Source organism: Ursus maritimus, unplaced genomic scaffold, assembly GCF_017311325.1.
Source record: "Ursus maritimus isolate PB19 unplaced genomic scaffold, ASM1731132v1 scaffold_16, whole genome shotgun sequence".
Taxonomy (NCBI): Eukaryota; Metazoa; Chordata; class Mammalia; order Carnivora; family Ursidae; genus Ursus; species Ursus maritimus.
Genome location: NW_024424008.1, coordinates 57,988,150 through 58,006,797, shown reverse-complemented (window position 1 = coordinate 58,006,797; position 18,648 = coordinate 57,988,150). Strand labels below are relative to the sequence as shown.

General features: G+C 40.4%; 2 protein-coding genes across 2 annotated transcripts in view; one reads left to right on the top strand and one right to left on the bottom strand.

Moving 5' to 3' along the window:
• ATM (ATM serine/threonine kinase) overlaps positions 1 to 11,113 on the top strand; it is a 124,748-nt gene extending 113,635 nt beyond the window's left edge. The window contains exons 60-64 of the mRNA XM_008690114.2: positions 418 to 504; positions 3,258 to 3,372; positions 4,046 to 4,109; positions 8,439 to 8,575; positions 8,668 to 11,113. Coding sequence (XP_008688336.1) covers positions 418 to 504; positions 3,258 to 3,372; positions 4,046 to 4,109; positions 8,439 to 8,575; positions 8,668 to 8,851 — 587 coding nt within the window. The 3' untranslated portion in view covers positions 8,852 to 11,113. The remainder of the gene's footprint in view (positions 1 to 417; positions 505 to 3,257; positions 3,373 to 4,045; positions 4,110 to 8,438; positions 8,576 to 8,667) is intronic.
• CUNH11orf65 (chromosome unknown C11orf65 homolog) overlaps positions 1 to 18,648 on the bottom strand; it is a 92,751-nt gene that overhangs the window by 10,624 nt on the left and 63,479 nt on the right. The window lies entirely within an intron of this gene.

The following is an 18,648-nucleotide window of genomic DNA, read 5'->3' as shown; positions in this document are numbered from 1 at the left end:
AAAAACAGCAATGTAGTTTTTCGTGGACATATGCCTGATGAAATAAGGATTATGTTAAATTTAAAAGTATACTCAATAACATATTTGAGGGCATATAATGCCCTAAATGATGGGTCTCAACTTTAACCACACTAATTTTCAAAGTATGAATATTTTTAAATGTATGCTTATTAGTAAAGGGAAAGCTTTTTTTAGCATAACATCTAGAATTTGTAAAATGCAGTATTAGTGAATATAGCTGGCAACATTCGACTTAAAGGGGCAAGTTATGTGCATATTTTCCTTGAAGCAGGCTAACTAGCCTACACTACTTAAAAATCATGCTGTCAGTGGTATTAGTAGAAATTATGGATAAATGTGTTCTAGAAACAGATGATCCCAGTGATTTCAGGTTGGTTTGTTGGTTTTTCCCCCCAGTTGGTTACATACTTGGACTTGGTGATCGACATGTACAGAATATCTTGATAAATGAGCAGTCTGCAGAACTTGTACATATAGATTTGGGTGAGTAATAAAAGATCAGAAATGCATCTTTATTCTGTTTATTAAATATTTGGTCATAAGAAATGATATTTGCCCCCAGGATGTTACAAGCGTGAGGGAGACAGACCAAAGTAATAAATGTTGTTTAAAAAAAAAAAAACATAAACACATGCTAGAGGGAATAGCTAAGTCTGTTGAGATAATAAGTGAAACTTATTACAACAGGTGACATTTGGGCCAGGTCTTAAAGAAAGGAAAGATAATCCAGACAGAAGAGAGAGCAAATATAAAATGGGGACTACTGAGGATGTAACCTGCAGGAATGGTGAGATGTCAGATATGGCCGGAGTGAAGTTTCTGTGTAGTTGGGTAGCTGGAGAGGTAGCTCGGTGTACTAGACTGTAAAAAGCCAGACTAAGCATTTCAACTTTAACCTGTGAAATAAGGGGAACTAAATGTACTGAAGGAGGACATGATCATATTTAATTATTGAGAAATAATTTGGGGAGCAATACTGGCAGTGGAAAGACACATGAGGGGCTAGTATAATAGTTCAGACAAGAAAGGATGACGACTTGGACTAAAGTTGTAGAGGTCAGGAGCTGGGCTGTGGGGGACGTTTTCCTAGTGACCTGCAGCGGGGATGTCAGATGTGGCAGCGGTGGGAGAAGGGACACCAGGATAACTGACGTTTCTAGTGAGGGAACGCAGCAGGTTTTGTGAAGAACAAGAAAGCAATGAGTTCACTTTTGCATCTTGTTGGTATTAATGGCACTTCCATGTGTAACAGGCAATTTAGTACACAGGAAGGCAAAGAGGTCGAGCACAGTGATGGAGCTGTAGAACCTTCTGCTAATAGATGTCAGTTGAGGTCACTGGACTGGAGGAGGTTCTTGATCTTCTGTATCATCCTTGATAAAGAGGACTAAGGATAGAATCCTAAGGAATGCCAGCTTTGAAAAGCCTGAGTCAGGAAAAAAAAAAACCCTGAAGAATAACCAGTAAGTCATGGGAACAAGGAGGCAGGGGTATCTTGGAAGGCAGGGGAGGGAAATTTTTCATGAAGGAAGAAGTGCTCAGTAGTGTCTGATACAGCAGGTCAAATAAGGTCAAAACTGAAAACAGGCCTTTGAATTGAAGAGTTAATGTTTGAGGTCTGAGAAGTAATTTGGATAGAACGGAGGAAGTCAGATTATGGAAAGCTGAGGACTGAACAGAAGTCAGGATGTGCAGACCAAGAATGTCAGCTGTCCACAGAAGGTTTGGAAGGACGGGAGAGGCATTTGCTGCAGAGATGAGAGAGACATGCTTCGGCTTTTTTTTTTTTTTTTTTTTTTTTTTGAGGGGGTTTTGGTTTGTTTGTTTTAAGATGAGAGCAGCGTGAACATGTTCTGTACTGATAAGCTGGAGAAGAGACAGAGATCCTGAAATAGCTAGGAAGTCCTAAAGCATATGGGCTACGGTTGGCTTTACAAGGGAGGCACATCAGTTTTTCCACTGAGAGGAGGAAAGTCTTGAGCTAGAAGGGAAAGGACTGGAGGGAAATAACATTTGCTCTTCTGTTTTAACTGAGAAAATGAAAGCATGCTTGCTTGCTGAGCGTCAGAGGGATGGTAAATGGCCTTGTCAGAACAGTGCAGGGCAAACCCGGCTCCACGGAGGTGAGTCCAAGAGCCGAGTGGAGAGGGGGAACGAAGACGGCATGCTGAGCAGTCCACGGGGCACTTGCCTACTGTGAGGACCCTGCATTTTCAGTGGAGCCAGTAGCGTCTTCACGAGCTTTCTTCCAGCCTCCCTGGAGTCTCGGTTGTAGTTGGAAATGGAGACTTGCAGAGGGGGCCAGGGGCCTGTGAGACGTGAGGCAGCCATGAGAGTGACCAACCTTGCACTCCGTACTCTTGAGTGGAAAGGCTGACAGACTAGAAATCTCAATGAGTTCAAACTCATTAATAAGAATAAGGGGGTAGAAGAAGAGATTTCAAGGAGAATATGGAATTTAAGATTTCTAAGAAGGTGCAGTCTTAGGAAATTATAAGTTCTGTAGTATAATCTATATAGTTGCTGAGAGAGTGAGTTCCGTTAGAATAGAGAAGAGCTCGTGTATTATATGGTTTACCCCAGAATGAATTCAGTTATACAAAGTTATGAAAGAGTAGTGATTGCTGGAGGCACAGAGTGGGTGGGAGGGAGGTAGGCCACGGGAGGGATGTGGGTGGCTGTAAATGGGGCAGTGTAAGGGATCCTCGTGGTGATGGAAATACTCTGGACCTTGACTGGATCAGCGTCTGTGTCCTGGCTCTGATACTGTACTGTATAGTTCTGCAAGATGCTACCAACGGAGGAAAATGCATAAAAGGTATACGGGAAATTTTGTATTTTGTGTATTGTATCTTATGAGTGCATATGAATCTATAGTTATCTCAGGATAAAAAATTTCATTTAATAAAAACTTAATATAGAATATGTGCAGATATTTAAATACATGTAAATCCATTATGTGCATATTTTGCATTTTAAATCCTACGCATACTATTTCATTTTAAAAAATCACCCTTGAATCTAGAACTTGTCTATGTCTAGAAGTAGTTACACTTTTTAAATTCGAGATGCATCTCCTAGACAGTGGCAGAGCAGAAACAGAATAAGCCACCGTGAGTTCTGGTGTGGACTGTCGATGACAGAGTATTTGGGGCCTCTGCACAGCTCACAGGCCACATGGGAGGACAGTCGGTTTGCTGTGGAACCTCCTAACCTTGCTGTACTCTTTGCTTCAGGAGTTGCTTTTGAACAGGGTAAGATCCTCCCTACTCCTGAAACGGTTCCTTTCAGACTCACCAGAGATATTGTGGATGGGATGGGCATTACTGGTGTTGAAGGTGTCTTCAGAAGGTAAGTGTTTAAAGCAGATGGTTTTTCACGTCAAAATTATTTGGACTGTTGATTTCTATAGAGTCTAGGATTCACTGCTAAAACGTGTTCCAGTGCTTTACTGGTAGTAAGGAAAACCCCGGGGTAAAGACAGTAATAGCTTCCCCTTCCTTCAGACCATCTGGGACCTCACCCTATGTAACATACATAGCTGTCCTTCCGAGCCCCTCCGAAAGCAGCTGGCGTTTACCGGAAATGCCTCTGTCCTAGCGAACTCTTTACTGCTCAGAACTCCTTCGGGCGCTCATTGTTGGGCAGGTAACCTCTGCTAAAGGAGTGTACGATGGACCAGTTCCTGCTGGAAGCACTTCACAGGTCCCTGCAGTTTCCCAGCATTGGTCCTCGTGCTCAGCTTTTACTAGAGTCGATTCTAGTCAGAGTGTAATTACCACAATCATCAATGACTGAAGAAATGTTTCACAGTAGTACTGTGTGTTATTCTTATCAAGGCTTAGCTTACATTCACATAATTACATTCCTTTCAAAAACATTTACTGAAAATGCAGTCTGCCTAGTACCGTGCTCTTTGAGATATTCATTTGAAGTCTCAGCACAGTATACAGGAATAATAGAGATGAAGATATGTTGAAAACGTTGGTGTGTAACAAAATCCATCTTTGTAATGTGTTTGTAGGTGCTGTGAGAAAACCATGGAGGTTATGAGAAGCTCTCAGGAAACCCTGCTAACCATTGTGGAGGTAAAGCGGATTATAAGGAAATCTTTATTTCTGTGCCATTAGATGTGTGTCTAGTTAGGACGTCACTGATTTGAGGATTGGTGCCTCATGTTAATGTGCTGGGATGATGCTGGGCAGCAGGGGGGAAGTGGGTGTGCACATCAGTAAACTGGTTTAGAAACTAGCCTCCGGTCCTGCCAGCTTTCTGGGCATGTTAGAGCATCGTAAGTCATCTCTAGTGTTTAATTCATAAATCAGCACTTTGTGCTCTCCAGTGGCATGACTTGCTTTCAGAATGGTTTTTTCCTTTGGGGTTTTGTGAGAAATCAGGAAGTTCTATCTCCTTTGCTCCTGCCCAGGTTCAGAACATTTAATCACTGCCTCATGTTGATCAGGCAGAAAGAGAAGGAAGTAACACAGATTTCCAGTGCTTAATGACATTAGCTCTACCCCAGAGAGAATTATGTACCTAAAGCAGTGATTCACCACCCTGGTAAAGGGTGTGGGGCAAGAGATGAGTAGTGGTTCCTCCACAAGGAGACCTGGGAGGCAGAGCACAGGTGAGCCTCCCTTACTTACAGCCTTCAGCGTTTATTCCTTTAACCTGGTGGGACTCGCCTGGCTGCACCTGAATATCACCTGTACTTAATATTCAAAAAACTGTTCATGCTGACCATATTCAAACCATACTTCTGGGGGGGGGCAGGAACATTTGTGTTTTTTCAGAAGTTACTGAGACATCTACTGGGTGGAGGCCAGGGATGCCGCTAAACATCCTCTAATGCACAGGACAGCCCCCACAACAAAGAAGTTAGGACAGCCCAAAAATGTTAGTAGTGCTGGGATTGAGAAACCCTGCTTCAGCTTAATCAGTCTGTATTCCTTTATTGTATTCATTCAGCCGCTTGTTTTGATAGTAAGACTAAAGTCATTTTTTGAAGTGCTCTGGTTCCTCCTTGATTCCAAAATCTGCAAATACGACTCCTAACAGAAGCCCTAGGGTATGAAATAATCTGTGGTATTTCTTTACTGAAACCCAAGAAGACCATATAGGCTCTTTCTTTATAATAAAGAGGCCTCCATTCCTTTTCATTATTTAATAACGTGTACCTCCCTCTGGGTTCAAACCTAAGCAGCCATCAACTTCATATCGACTGCTACACGCAAAAGACGTCATACACCAACCCAATGGTAACCACAAAACAAAAGCCAGTAATAGATATGCAAAGAATAAAGAGAAAGGAATCCAAGTATATCACTAAAGAAAGACAACAAACCACGAAAGAGAGAAAAGGATCAGAGAAAACTACAAAAACCACCACAAAACAAGTAACAAAATGGCAATAAATACATGTCTATCAGTAATTACTTTGAACGTAAATGGACTAACTAAATGCTCCAATCAAAAGATATAGGGTGACAGAATGGATAAAAAAAACAAGACCCATCTATATGCTGCATACAAGAGACTCATCCCAGACCTAAAGATACCTGCAGATTGAAAGTGAGGGATGGAGGAACATCTGTCATGCTAATGGACGTCAAAAGAAAGCTGGAGTAGCCATACTTATATTGGACAAAAGAGACTTTAAAACAAAGAGTGTAAAAAAGACAAGGACACGATATAATAATAAAGGGGGACAATCCAACATGAAGATACAACAGTTGTAAACATTTATGCATGCAGCACTGGAGCAGCCAAATACATAAAACAATTCATAACAAACATGAACTAATAGTAATACAATAATAGTAGGGCACTTTCACACCCCTCTTGAACGTTGATGGACCAGCCGTTCAAACAGAAGATCAACAAGGAAACAGTCGCTTTGAATGACCAACTGGAGCACATGGACTTAACACATATATTCAGATCATTCTACCCTAACATAGCAGAATCCACATTCTTTTCAAGTGCATATGAAACATTCTCCAGAAAAAATCAATTAAGCCACAGAACAAGTCTCAACAAATTTAAAAAGAGTGAGGTCATACCATGCATTCTTTCTGATGCTAGAAGTCAACCACAAAAAAAAATCTGGAAAGACCACCCATACATGGAGGTTAAATAACATGCTACTAAACAATGAATGGGTCAACCAAGAAATCAAAAAGTACCTGGAAACAAAAACACAATGGTCTAAAATCTTGTGATGCAGCAAAAGCAGTTCTAAGAGGGAAGTTTTTGGCAATACAGGCTTACCTCAAGAAGCAAGAAAAACCCCAAATACACAACCTGACCTTACACCTAAAAGAGCTAGAAAAAGTACAAACAAAACCCATACCAGTAGAAGGAAACAGGTAATAAATATTGGAGCAGAAATACATGAAACAGAAACTTAAAAAAAAAAATGAAACCAGGAGCTGGTTCTCTGAAAAGATTAACAAAAGTGATAAACCTTTAGCAAGACTCATCCAAAAAAAAAAAGACTCAAAATCACAAATGAAAGAGGAGAAATAACAACCAAAACTAAGGAAATACAATTACAAGAGAATATTATGAAAAACTATGCCAACAAATTAGACAACCTAGAAGAAATAGATAAATTCCTAGAAACATAAAACCTACCAAAACTGAAGTGGAAAGAAGTAAAAAAATTTGGACTGATTACCAATAAGAAATTATTGGGAGTTTTTGATTACTGATTCAAATAAAAGTCTTCCAGGACCAGATGGCTTCACAAGCGAATTCTACCAAAAATGTATAGAAGAATTAATACTTGTTCTCAAACTATTCCAAAACATAGAAAAGGAAGGAAAACTTCCAGATTCATTTTATGAGGCCAGTATCACCCTGACACCAAAACCAGTTATAAACACAACATTAAAAAAGAGAACTACAGGCCAGTATCTCGGATGGACATATGCAGAAACCTTTGACAGAATACTAGCAAACGAAATCCAATGTTATATTAAAAAAATCATTCACCATGATTCCTGGTATGCCCGGGGTGGTTTGGTATTTGCAAATCAATCAGCGTGACACATTACATTGATAAGAGAAAGGATAAAAACCGTATTATAATTTCAATAGATGCAGAAAAAGCATTTGACAAAGTGTAACATCCATTCATGATAAAATCCCTCAATATAGTAGGTTTAGAGGTAACAAACCCAGCATAATAAAGGCCTTATATGGAAAACCCACAGCAAACATCATTCTCAAAAGGGAGAAACAGAGCTTCCCCTCTGTGGTCAGGAACAAGACAGGGGTGTCCACTCTCCCCACTTGTATTCAACATAGCACTGGCAGTTCTAGCCACAGCAGCCAGACAACAAAAAAGAAAGAAAAGGCATCCAGATTAATCAGGGAGAAGTCAAACTGCCACTACGTGCATCTGACGTGATACTATATACAGAAAACCTCAAATACTCCACCAAAAAACTAGTAGACCTGATAACTGAATTCATGAAAGTTGCAGGATACAAAATGAGTGTGCATATTAGCAGAATATTCCCTCATGACAGAGTTGTAACACTTTCTGCTGCTGCCTTGTTTGTGTTTTCACAGTACTTCCGTCGGCTGGGACCATAAAGTGCCTTTAAGCATTACGTGTTTCATTACGTGTCCTGCAACAGCAGTACCAAGTCTGCTCTGTGGTTTCATGCTGTTTCGGGCAACCCCCAAGGCCACTAAAAACTGTAGGGGCACTGACTGAATATATGCGGTTTGTCCATAAGTTCAAGGATTACCGTGTGTCTTCACACTGGCCACTGACATGGCTTTAGAGTTGAGAGATCCAAACCAGGTTCACCCACAAAAGCGACCTTGTGTTTGGAGGAGCTTTCGATAAAGTACACCCTTTGTTTTCTCCAGTGGAATTTATAATTGAGAGAAAAAGAAAAAGCCTTAAGAACAGAATAGAAATAAAAATATTAGCTTTATTACTGATAAAATGACTGGAGAACATGGTATACGAGTGAAGCCCAGCAGGCTTGCTGGTGTTGTCCAGCTCCCACACCCGATCTCGGCTGGTGCAGCCCACCTGAGGGAGAGATGGGGCACAGAGCAGATGCCCTTGCTCAGGACCCTACTGGTGAAGAGGAGACAGAAGGAAGTCCTTATCTCTTTTTAATAGATTAGTTTCACCCAGTCAGGAAGCAGGTCAAGGGATGTCACCACTCCCACTCAAGGAGGAAGAGTGGATTCGGTATGGGATAAGCAGCCAGAACATTATGCGAGCAGTTTCCTCCACAAGGAAACAGGAAGTGCCTTGATAGGCAGTCCCCTCACCCCCAGTGGCCTACCATTTGGTTGGCCTCTGTTATTTTTTTATCCCACTGGTTCCTCTGTCTCTAAATAGGTCATCAGAAGGCACATTACTCTTCTAACACATATGTTCTGTCTAGGTTCTCCTCTACGACCCCCTGTTTGACTGGACCATGAATCCTCTGAAAGCTCTGTATTTACAGCAGAGGCCGGAGGATGACACTGAGCTGCACTCTACTCCCGGTGGAGAGGACCAGGAATGCAGACGCAGTCTCAGGTGAGCCATGTTACAAACGAGGGCCCTACTCTTTCCTGTTCCCAGGGCCCTTGAAACTGGCCCACCTCACCACACCCTGTGTTTGTCCTTAGTGACACCGACCAGAGCTTCAACAAAGTAGCGGAACGCGTGTTGATGAGACTACAAGAGAAACTGAAAGGAGTGGAGGAGGGAACGGTGCTCAGTGTTGGGGGGCAGGTGAATCTGCTCATACAGCAAGCCATGGACCCCAAAAATCTCAGCCGACTTTTCCCAGGATGGAAAGCTTGGGTGTGATCCAGCACATGAATTTCCCTTCAGCTCAGCCTTTAGAAATTATACCGTGGCCTTCATTTTTAACCCATCCAACAGACTTTGAATAGGTATTAATACTTAACTAGTGAACTATTTTTGGTGTTTTTGAAAAAATGCTCAATACTTGATCACCTAAAGAGGCCTTGACAGTCTCAAGGAAAATCTCGTCTCTCAGATGTTAGAGATAAGTATCATTCATAGCTGTACTTCCAGGCTAAATGTTTGTTTTTTCTTCTCAAGTACATAGTTGTATTGTTCTCAGTAAAATCCCTGACCGACGCGTTAGCTGAAAATGGAAGCAGCTGGAAGGCAGAACATCAGTGACAGTGTTTGCTTGAGTATGAATTAGAAGAAATAAACTGCTGGTTTGAGGTAGCTTTTAATTAAAACTTGTTTTCCAGATATTATATGTGAATGATAAGTTATTTGAAAAACTTTCAAATTGTAACCATCTATATATCATGGTAAAGCCACATTAAGAATAAGCCATGCTGAAAGCAAATTAGTACTTCAGAAGTATATCTGGATTTTCAGTAGGATCACCCAGTGTTACTGAATAATGAAGTTGTTACATTATGGAGAACAAATTTCTAAGACACAGTTAGTATGGTTTCTATTTTTAAAAGTGTATATTGGGCCTTCTCATTTTATTCTGTATCTTTTAAACCCTTCTGTGCTTTCTCTCTCTGATGACTATATATCTCTTCTAGTTTATGAATTCTCTTGTCAGCTATGTATAATGACTGTTGACCATGTTTCTTTTTTCAAAAATTATTTTCCATTTCAGGGTCCCTGGGTGGCTCAGTCGGCTAAGGTCATGATCCCAGGGTTCTGGGATCGAGCCCCGCATCGGGCTCCCTGCCCAGCGGGGAATCTGCTTCTCCCTTCTCCCTCTGCCTCTCCCCCTGGCTCATGGTTTCTCTCTTGAGAGAAATAAAATCTTTTTAAAAAATTATTTTTCTAATAGCTCCGCATTACAGCAAATTCCTATTGTTTGTATCTATCTATTGAATCTTGTATTTGGTGGAATGTTTATCCATGTATTTTGTAATTTTGGAAGGTGAGCTTCAGCAAGGCTTTCTCTGTGGGAATCTTGAGTGACCTGGGTTGAGAATAATTCATTCCAGATAAGGTTTCTGGAGAACTCTTCTTAAAATTATATTGCATTCCAAATTACAAACTTGGTGTATCTTTTTTTCTTGCACACTGCCTAAATGAAGGTTTGGTATATACAGGAAGTTTTATTACTGTAGTGAATCAAGAGGTTGTAAGTAAATTTATAATGTCTTTAAGAAAGCCTTGAAATCTTCATGGATGGAATAAGAAATTACTAGCTAGATGACAGTACAGGTTTATGAATTTGTAGCTAATTCTTGCTAGTTGATGTATGCAACTGAATAACATCATTAAGCTACTTGTCAGCCTGGAGGTTTGCCGTAAGTTTCCTGTCCCTGTAGTTCCTTTCCTGCCATAAGTTTCAAATATTCTTAACAATGGTTTTGAACAGTTTGCCAAATTTGCAGATAACAAATCTAGGAGGAATAGCTCATTCACAGGTGATAGAATTAAAAATTTTGACAGGAACACAGTCTAGAAATGAACAGGTTTTAAAAATATTAATTATACAATTTGTTGTATGCTGGGTACCTGACATCCATTCTATGCAGCATATCGTGGTAGATTAGTGATGTTATTCCAGTTTGCAGCTGGAAGAAGTGAAGTTCAGAGAAAAGTAGCTTGTCCAAGAGAATACAGTAAATTGAAGGTACAAGTGTATTATGGACAAAAAATGTAGGCTCACCGGTCAGTTGTTCAGTGCAAACCAAGTACAGCAGCTACTTAGAAAGGCGAATGAATCGTAGGTAGAACAGGGTTGTCTGGATTAAGGGAGATCATTGCCCTGACACCATTCTCTCTGCTGGACATACCACCTCAAGGTATCTCCTTCTAGTACACATTTAAAATATATGCACTTAGAAATGCTAGATTTAAATATAGTATAAAGGAAATCAAAGCAAAGAGGAAAAACTCTGGATTTCTTATTTGCAGTAGGCAATTTTTTAGAAAGTATACTGACTTGAAATATAGAAATAGGTGCCATTTCAAGTATTTCGTTTGCACTTTAATGAAATTATATATTTTCTGTAGATTTTAGTACCATTGCATGTATTTCTTTACTAAACTGTTACCAGAATCCAGTTACACTGTTCCCTGTTTTTGAATAAATAATTGTAAAAGAAAATATATGCTAAGATTCATTTATTGTATTCAGATGTTTGAGTGTTCTGTGTGCCAGGCCCAGGCTCGTTCCCAGGAGACAGCAGTGAGGGAGGCGGGAAGGGTGGACCCTTACAGAGCTTGCAGTCTGGGGCAGACCCACAACTTCCTGTCCAGTGTCGACTGGGAAGCCTGCCACACAGAACCAGCCTGGTCGGCTGTATCTCAGTCTAAATAGTCTGCTTGTCTTTCTTTCTTACCCCATTACAAAAAGGCTAATGTTCCTTGTTTGGGCCCAGAGAGTGATCTAGTTGACACTTCTAAAGTCTAGAAGATACATACTGAAATACGACAAATACAAAGGTCCTGAGATCCTAAATGGGAAGTCAGCATTCCATAATATTTATCATTTTTTAAATAAAATAATTCAGTCCTTCAGAGTTTCGGGCTCTCATTTATCAAAAAATGAGTTTTGCATAAATACCACGGAATCAGATTTTTACAAAGTTTAGATTCGGAATTTGGTGAGGAGGGTGAAAATCTTATATACTGAAAATTATTCCCTAAAAAATTCTTGAACTTGTCCATAAAGTACAGCATGCATGGTTTAAAGGACAGCAATATGTAAAATGTGTACTTTGTACACTTACGTACAGTCTCTGATTTTAAAGCAGTGGTTTTCAACTGGGGTGATTTTGCTTCGTGACTCCGCACCCTCACAGAAGACATTTCATAATGTCTGAAGACATTTTTGTTGTCACTGGCATGGTGAAAGCATGAAACACTGACACACAGTATTGAAGGTGAGGGTATTTCCAAACTGGGACAGAAACATGGAGGAGAGAAATGATCATGATTTTACTTGGCTCTTGCCCTGCTGTTAAGCGTGTTCACTGCTGGTCTACAACTAACGTGGGGGTCACTATTTTTTAACTGTGGTAAAATACGCATAACTTTACCATCCTCACTATTTTTAAGTGTACAGTTCAGTAGCATTAAGTGCATTCAGCTCATCTCCAGCACTCTTCGCCTTGCAAAACTGACATTGTATGGGGAGTTGTGGCATGGTTATTCTCCCCTCCAGGTGGCCCTTGGCAACCACCATTCTATTTTCTGTCCCTAGCTACCTCCTGTAAGTAAAACCATACGATATTTGTGTTTTTGTGACTGGCTTATGAACATAATGACCTTAAGGTTCATTATGTCAGAATTTCCTTTCAAGACTAAGTATTCCATTGTACGTATATACCACCATTTTGTGTATCCATTTATCCGTCAATGGACACTTGGGTTGCTTCCCCCTTTTGGATATTATGAATAATGCTGCTATAAATATGACTGCACAAACATCTCTTAATATACCAAAAGTGGGATTGTTGGATTGTATGGTAATTATATTTTTTTATTTTTTGAGGAACCACCATACTGTTTTCCATAGCAGCTATACAATTTTGACATACTCACACCAGTGCACAAGAATTCCAATTTATCCACATCCTCAGTGCCTGTTATTTTCTGGGTGGTTTTTGTTTTTATAGTAGCTATCCTAATGGGTATGGCTGAGTCATTCTGACAAGTAATAAAAGTACTGTATACTTTATACAAATCCTGTGAGTGCTATTGCAAGAACAAGTTCAATGCAGGAATACAGGCACAAACCCTAACCCCCACCCCTGACCCCTAGCCCTAACCCCAGAAGTCAGGGGTTTAATTACCTGGAGAGAACTCAACTACAAATTACCAGGCACATACCCTAACATCCTAACACCTAACTCTAATCCCTAAATTTAACCCTAACCCTCTGGAGAAGTTTCAACTGCAAAATACCAAGCACACACTCTAACCCTCACCCTAGATCTGAAGAAAGTGGCTTCCTGAACACACAATAAGAAAAGCTGAGAAGCTGCCTAGTTATCCTGGGGGAAGACCCCAAACATTTAAGTATTGGTAGTATTTCTGAAAATGGTTGGAAAGGTAGAGTTAAAAACAGAAGGACCAACTGAATACATATTTAAAGAGTATTTATCCCAAATCCCTTCCTTGCCTCAGCTCAGTGGATGGCTGCTGTGTCTGTTCTCACCCCAGCACAAGTCTGGGGTTTTATTCTCTGGAGAGGTCTCTGAACTGCAGGATACCAGGCGCATACCCTAACGCTAACTGTATAGCTGAGAAAGAAAAGTTTTAGAAGCAAAATATGTCCTCCAACGGACAATTTTGAAACCAGATTCTGAGTAGTGTTAGCTTTGCTAGATTTTACATGTTAGCTTATTTGAAAACTATCCCAAAATGTTCCCTGGTGGTACATATAGTGTTTGAATATTCACTGTAGATTATAAATCTTTGTAAATATTGCTAAACTTAGAATTTTCAGAAATATTTATTTTAGAGTGAGCAAGCATGAGCAGGGGGAGAGGCAGACAGAGAGAGAGAGAGAGAGAATCTTAAGCAGACTCCATGCTGAGTGCAGAGCCTGATGTGGGGCTTGATCTCTCGACCCTGATAACATGACCTAAGCTGAAATCAAGAGTTGGATGTTTAACTTACTGAGCCACCTGGCTACCCCTAAACTTAATATTTTCTAAACAACTTTTTTTTAGGTATGCATGATTATAAGATTTGGAAATATTTTAAGAGAAAAATGGGTAATCAGTCAACTGGTTACAAATTTGTTTCAAGTCACTGTAGTATAAACTCAACATGGACAGTGGATTTCATAGGCCTTTCAAACATACTCATGGCATGAAAAGAAACACAATGAAAATAATCTTAATGAATCAATGTCGTCTTCTTCTAAGGAAGAAATAACACCAGTGCTACTCAAATATTTCCTGATATTAATAAGAGCCCATTTTATGAGGCCTACATTACCCTTATATCAAAAATTACTAGAGTTACAAGAAAACTGAAGATCAGTTCCATGAACATGATGCATATATTAGTAAATCAATTCCATCAATTAAAAAAAGTACACTGTTACCAAATGACATTATTCCAGAAATACCAGGGTGGTTTAATATGTGAAAATCAACGTGAATAAACTAACAAAAAAAACCATATTATCGTGTCAATAGATGCCTAAAAAGCATGTGACAAAACTCAACACTTATGATAAAAATTCATCAAACTAGGAATAAAAGGAACATTCTCAACTTGATGAAGGACATCTATGAAAAACTCACAGCTCACATCATACTTAATGGTGAAAGACTAAATGTTTTCCCCCTTAGATGAGGAATAAGGCAAGGATGTCCCTCTTAGCTGTTCTGTTCAACAAAGTACTGGAGTTTGTACCCATGCAATAGAGCAAAGAGAAAGAAAGAAAAGACAGTTTGAAAGGAAGTACAATTATCTCCCATTTGCAGATGATATCATCCATGTAGAAAATTCTCAAGATTCTGTATGTTAAGTCTAGAACTAGCGAGTTTAACAAGATCACACAATAAAGGTCAATATACAAAACATCAACAATATTTATGTGTATCAGTGTCAGAATGTCCAGAGTAGGCCCAAGATGGAGTCACTTATTCTACATCCCACATCAGCAAACCAAAACAGCTCAGTTTCTATGCTCAGCTCTCCCAGAAAAGGAATGCATAGACCAACCAATTAGCTAGCACTTGCCCGCTCAGCATAAGTTACTTAACCAAGCTCCAAGTCTTCCCTTTTCTCCATATATGAAAAATAATCCTATTTTAACCAGTTAAATGCCCAATATAACTTCCTTGTTCCTGTTCACCTTGGTCTATGAAGCCTCTTGCTTTGTAAGAAGCTCTTTTCTATTTCCTAGACTGGATGCTTCCCAATTCATCAATCGCTAAATGAAAGCCAATTATATCAGGAAATAAAATATCTGTAAAATTTTCCCTTATCACCAGCAATGCACAGTTTGAAACAAAAAATAATTAAAATTAAACAGTATCATCAAAAACATGAGATAGCTGGGCATAATTTTAATAAAATGTGAAGTGCCTGTACACTGAAATTTATAAAACATTAACGAGAAAGCAAAGGCTATTAAATATATACACAGAGAGATGTACTATGTTCAATAATTGCGAGACTCAATACTGTTAAAACAGCAATTCTCCCCAAATTGATACATGCATGGGTTCAATGCAATCCGATCAAAATACAAGCAAGCTTTTTTCCCTTTTTTTTTCGTTTGGAATTTAAAATCTATGTAGAAATGCAAAGGAACTAGAATAAGCCAAAACAATTTTGAAAAGGGTAAAACAAGGTTGAAAGACTTAAAATAAAGCCATAGTAACAAATACAAGGTAGTAATGCCATAAAGATGAGACCCACAGATTATTGGAGCAGGATAAGGAATCCAGGTACAGACCCTCATATATGACTGATTTTCAGCAAAGTCTCCAAGTAATAGTATCTGGGGGGAAAAGTGCATATCCATACGTAAACCCTCTCCCCCCACCCAACAAAGCTCAAATCTTCTCTCCCACTATATACAATAACTAACTTGAACTGAATGATATACCTGAATGTGAGAGCTAAAATGATAAAATTTATATAAGAACTCCTTTGTCACTTTGGTTTAAGAAAAGATTTCCTAGAGAAGACAATAAAGCATTGGCCATAAAAGAAAAAAAAATGGTAATCTGGACTTTATTAAAATGAAAACCTTTTTTCTCCTTAAAAGACATAGAGAAAATCAACACTCCAGCCACACCTGCCAAACGAGTATCAGATAAAGGATTTGTTTTTAGAACATATTTTTTAAAACCTTTTAATGCAAAAAGGAAATAAACAGTCTAATTTGCAATTGGCAAGATTTTAAAAGATACCTCACCAAAAAAGACATCCAAATGGGAAATAAGCACGTTAAAGAACCTCACGTCCTAAGTCATTTAGGAAATGCAAACTAAAATCACAATGAGATGCCATTCAGCATACATCCGCTAGAATACTTAAAACATCTGACAACACCAAGTGACGAAAACAACTCAAACTTGTTCAGTGCTGGTGGAAATACAAAATGGTGCAGCCACTTTAAAAAACAGATTTTTGAGTTTGACTGGAGGGAAGATGGCGGAGTAGGAGGATCTGGACTCCCCTCCTCACACACACACACACAAGGTAACAACTCCATGCACTGCAACTAACTCCGAAAATGACCCGAGGACTGGCAGGACAGGTTTACCACCGCTTATCCTGGACAGAAGGCCACACCGAGAAAGGAAGGAGTGGTGGAGACAAGGTTGGGAACCACCCCCCCACCCCAAGCAACTAACCAAAACAGAGGGACATCACGAGCAAGGAGACGTGAGAGGATCAGACCCCACAGTGGGAAAGATGGAGTCCCTATGATATCTGGCTTGAAAACCAGTGGTGCTTAACTCAGATAAGTTTAAAAATCAGTGGATCTTAACTTCAGAAGCTTTAACTTTCAGGAGGCTCCACTCTGGGAGTGTATGAAGGCAACAGGAAACAGTCCTTACCCTTAAAGAGCCAGGATACTAGATAAATTTGCCCAAGACACAGCACAGAAGAGGCAGTTTGAAAAGTGCCTGGGGCATACATGAAGGAGAATATGTGCCAAAGAGGCAGGGATCTGTGGATTTCTCCAGGAACAAAAGTGCTTGTGGTGTCATTTCTCTCCCCTCCCCAGCCTAGATAACCAGAAGCTTGCAGGAGCCAACACTAACACTCTCTAACTACCTGCCTTACAAAGCGTGCCCTGCTTCTGCGCTCCCCCTACACAGCCACCCCACCCTACCTGTCTACCCAAAGCAGCTTTGGCTCCACCACACCCTGCAGGCAGCCCTGGCCAGGACCAGCACCACTCCAAAGTGACTCCTGCCCTGGGAAGTAAAGGAGATAACCACACATACCAGTGTGCCCCCACTTACTGCAGCCAGGCTCCTTAGCTGGCTGTGCAGGGAGCAAGCCCTGCCCACCAGTGCAACTACAGCTGTGGCAGAGAGGCTAACTGCAGACAGCTGGCCTGACTGCTGGCTCCACATAGCAGTGAGCCTGTTGTGATCATCACTGGGCCTCCCAACAGCATTGGGAGCAAATGCTGTCCAGGCTACCCACAGAAGGCAAAGTGGGTCATTGCAGCAGACTGGTCTAGAGGCAACTGCATGCAGCCCACACAGGGGACACCCCCGAAGCACCTAATTTTGGTGACTACAGGGAATTATACTATAGGGCACCACAAGACCTCTTCTACACAAGGCCACTACTTCCAAGACCAGGGGACTTCCTGACACAGAAACAAACACAGAGTCAGATAAAATAAGGAGACAGAGGAATACGTCCCAAATGAAAAAAACAAGACAATCACAGTAAAGCAGCTAAATGAAACAGAGATAAGCAAAATACCTGATAAAGAATTCAAAGTACTGGTCATACAGACATTTGCTGGACTTAAGAGCAAATAAATTCAGTGAGAACTTCAACCAAGTGAGAGTAAATATAAAAAAGAACCAGTCAGAGCTGAAGAATTCTTTTTTTTTTTTAAGATTTTTTATTTATTTATTCGACAGAGATAGAGACAGCCAGTGAGAGAGGGAACACAAGCAGGAGGAGTGGGAGAGGAAGAAGCAGGCTCATAGCTGAGGAGCCTGACGTGGGGCTCGATCCCATAACGCCGGGATCACGCCCTGAGCCGAAGGCAGACGCTTAACCGCTGTGCCACCCAGGCGCCCCAGAGCTGAAGAATTCTTTAACTGAAATGAAAGAAACATTAGGGGGCGCCTGGGTGGCACAGTGGTGGGGCGCCTGGGTGGCACAGCGTTTGGGCGTCTGCCTTCGGCTCAGGGCGTGATCCCGGCGTTGTGGGATCGAGCCCCACATCAGGCTCCACTGCTGTGAGCCTGCTTCTTCGTCTCCCACTCCCCCTGCTTGTGTTCCCTCTCTCGCTGGCTGTCTCTATCTCTGTTGAATAAATAAATAAAATCTTTAAAAAAAAAAAAAAAAGAAAGAAACATTAGAGGGAATCAATAGATTAGAGGATGTAGAGAATAGATCAGCAATCTGGAAGACAAGGTAGAAGAAAGAAAACAAGATGAACAGTAGAAGAAAAAAGAATAATAAAAAATGAGAATAGGTTAGGGGAATTCTGGACATTATCATACATCGTAACATTCACCTTATCGGGATCCCAGGAGGAGAAACGAGAGAAGAGGGCAAAAAGTTATTTGAAGAAATAATAGCTGAAAACTTTCCTAATCTGGGGAAGGAAACAGACATCCAGGTCCAGGAGGCACAGAGAGCCCCTTAAACAATGAACCCAAGGAGGTCCACACCAAGACACATAATAATTAAAATGGCAAAAAAGTAATGATAAAGAGAGAATCTTAAAAGCAGCAAGAGAACAGAGAACAGTTATATATAAGAGAAACCCCAAAAGGCTTGCTGCTGATTCTTCAGCAGAAACTTTGCAGGCCAGAAGAGCATGGCATGATATATGTGAAGTGATGAAAGGAAAAAAACTCTACAACCAGGAATACCCTACCCGGCAAGGTTATCACTCAGAACTGAAGGAGAGATAATGAGCCACCCCCCCAAAAAAAGTAAAAATAAGTTCATCACACTAAACC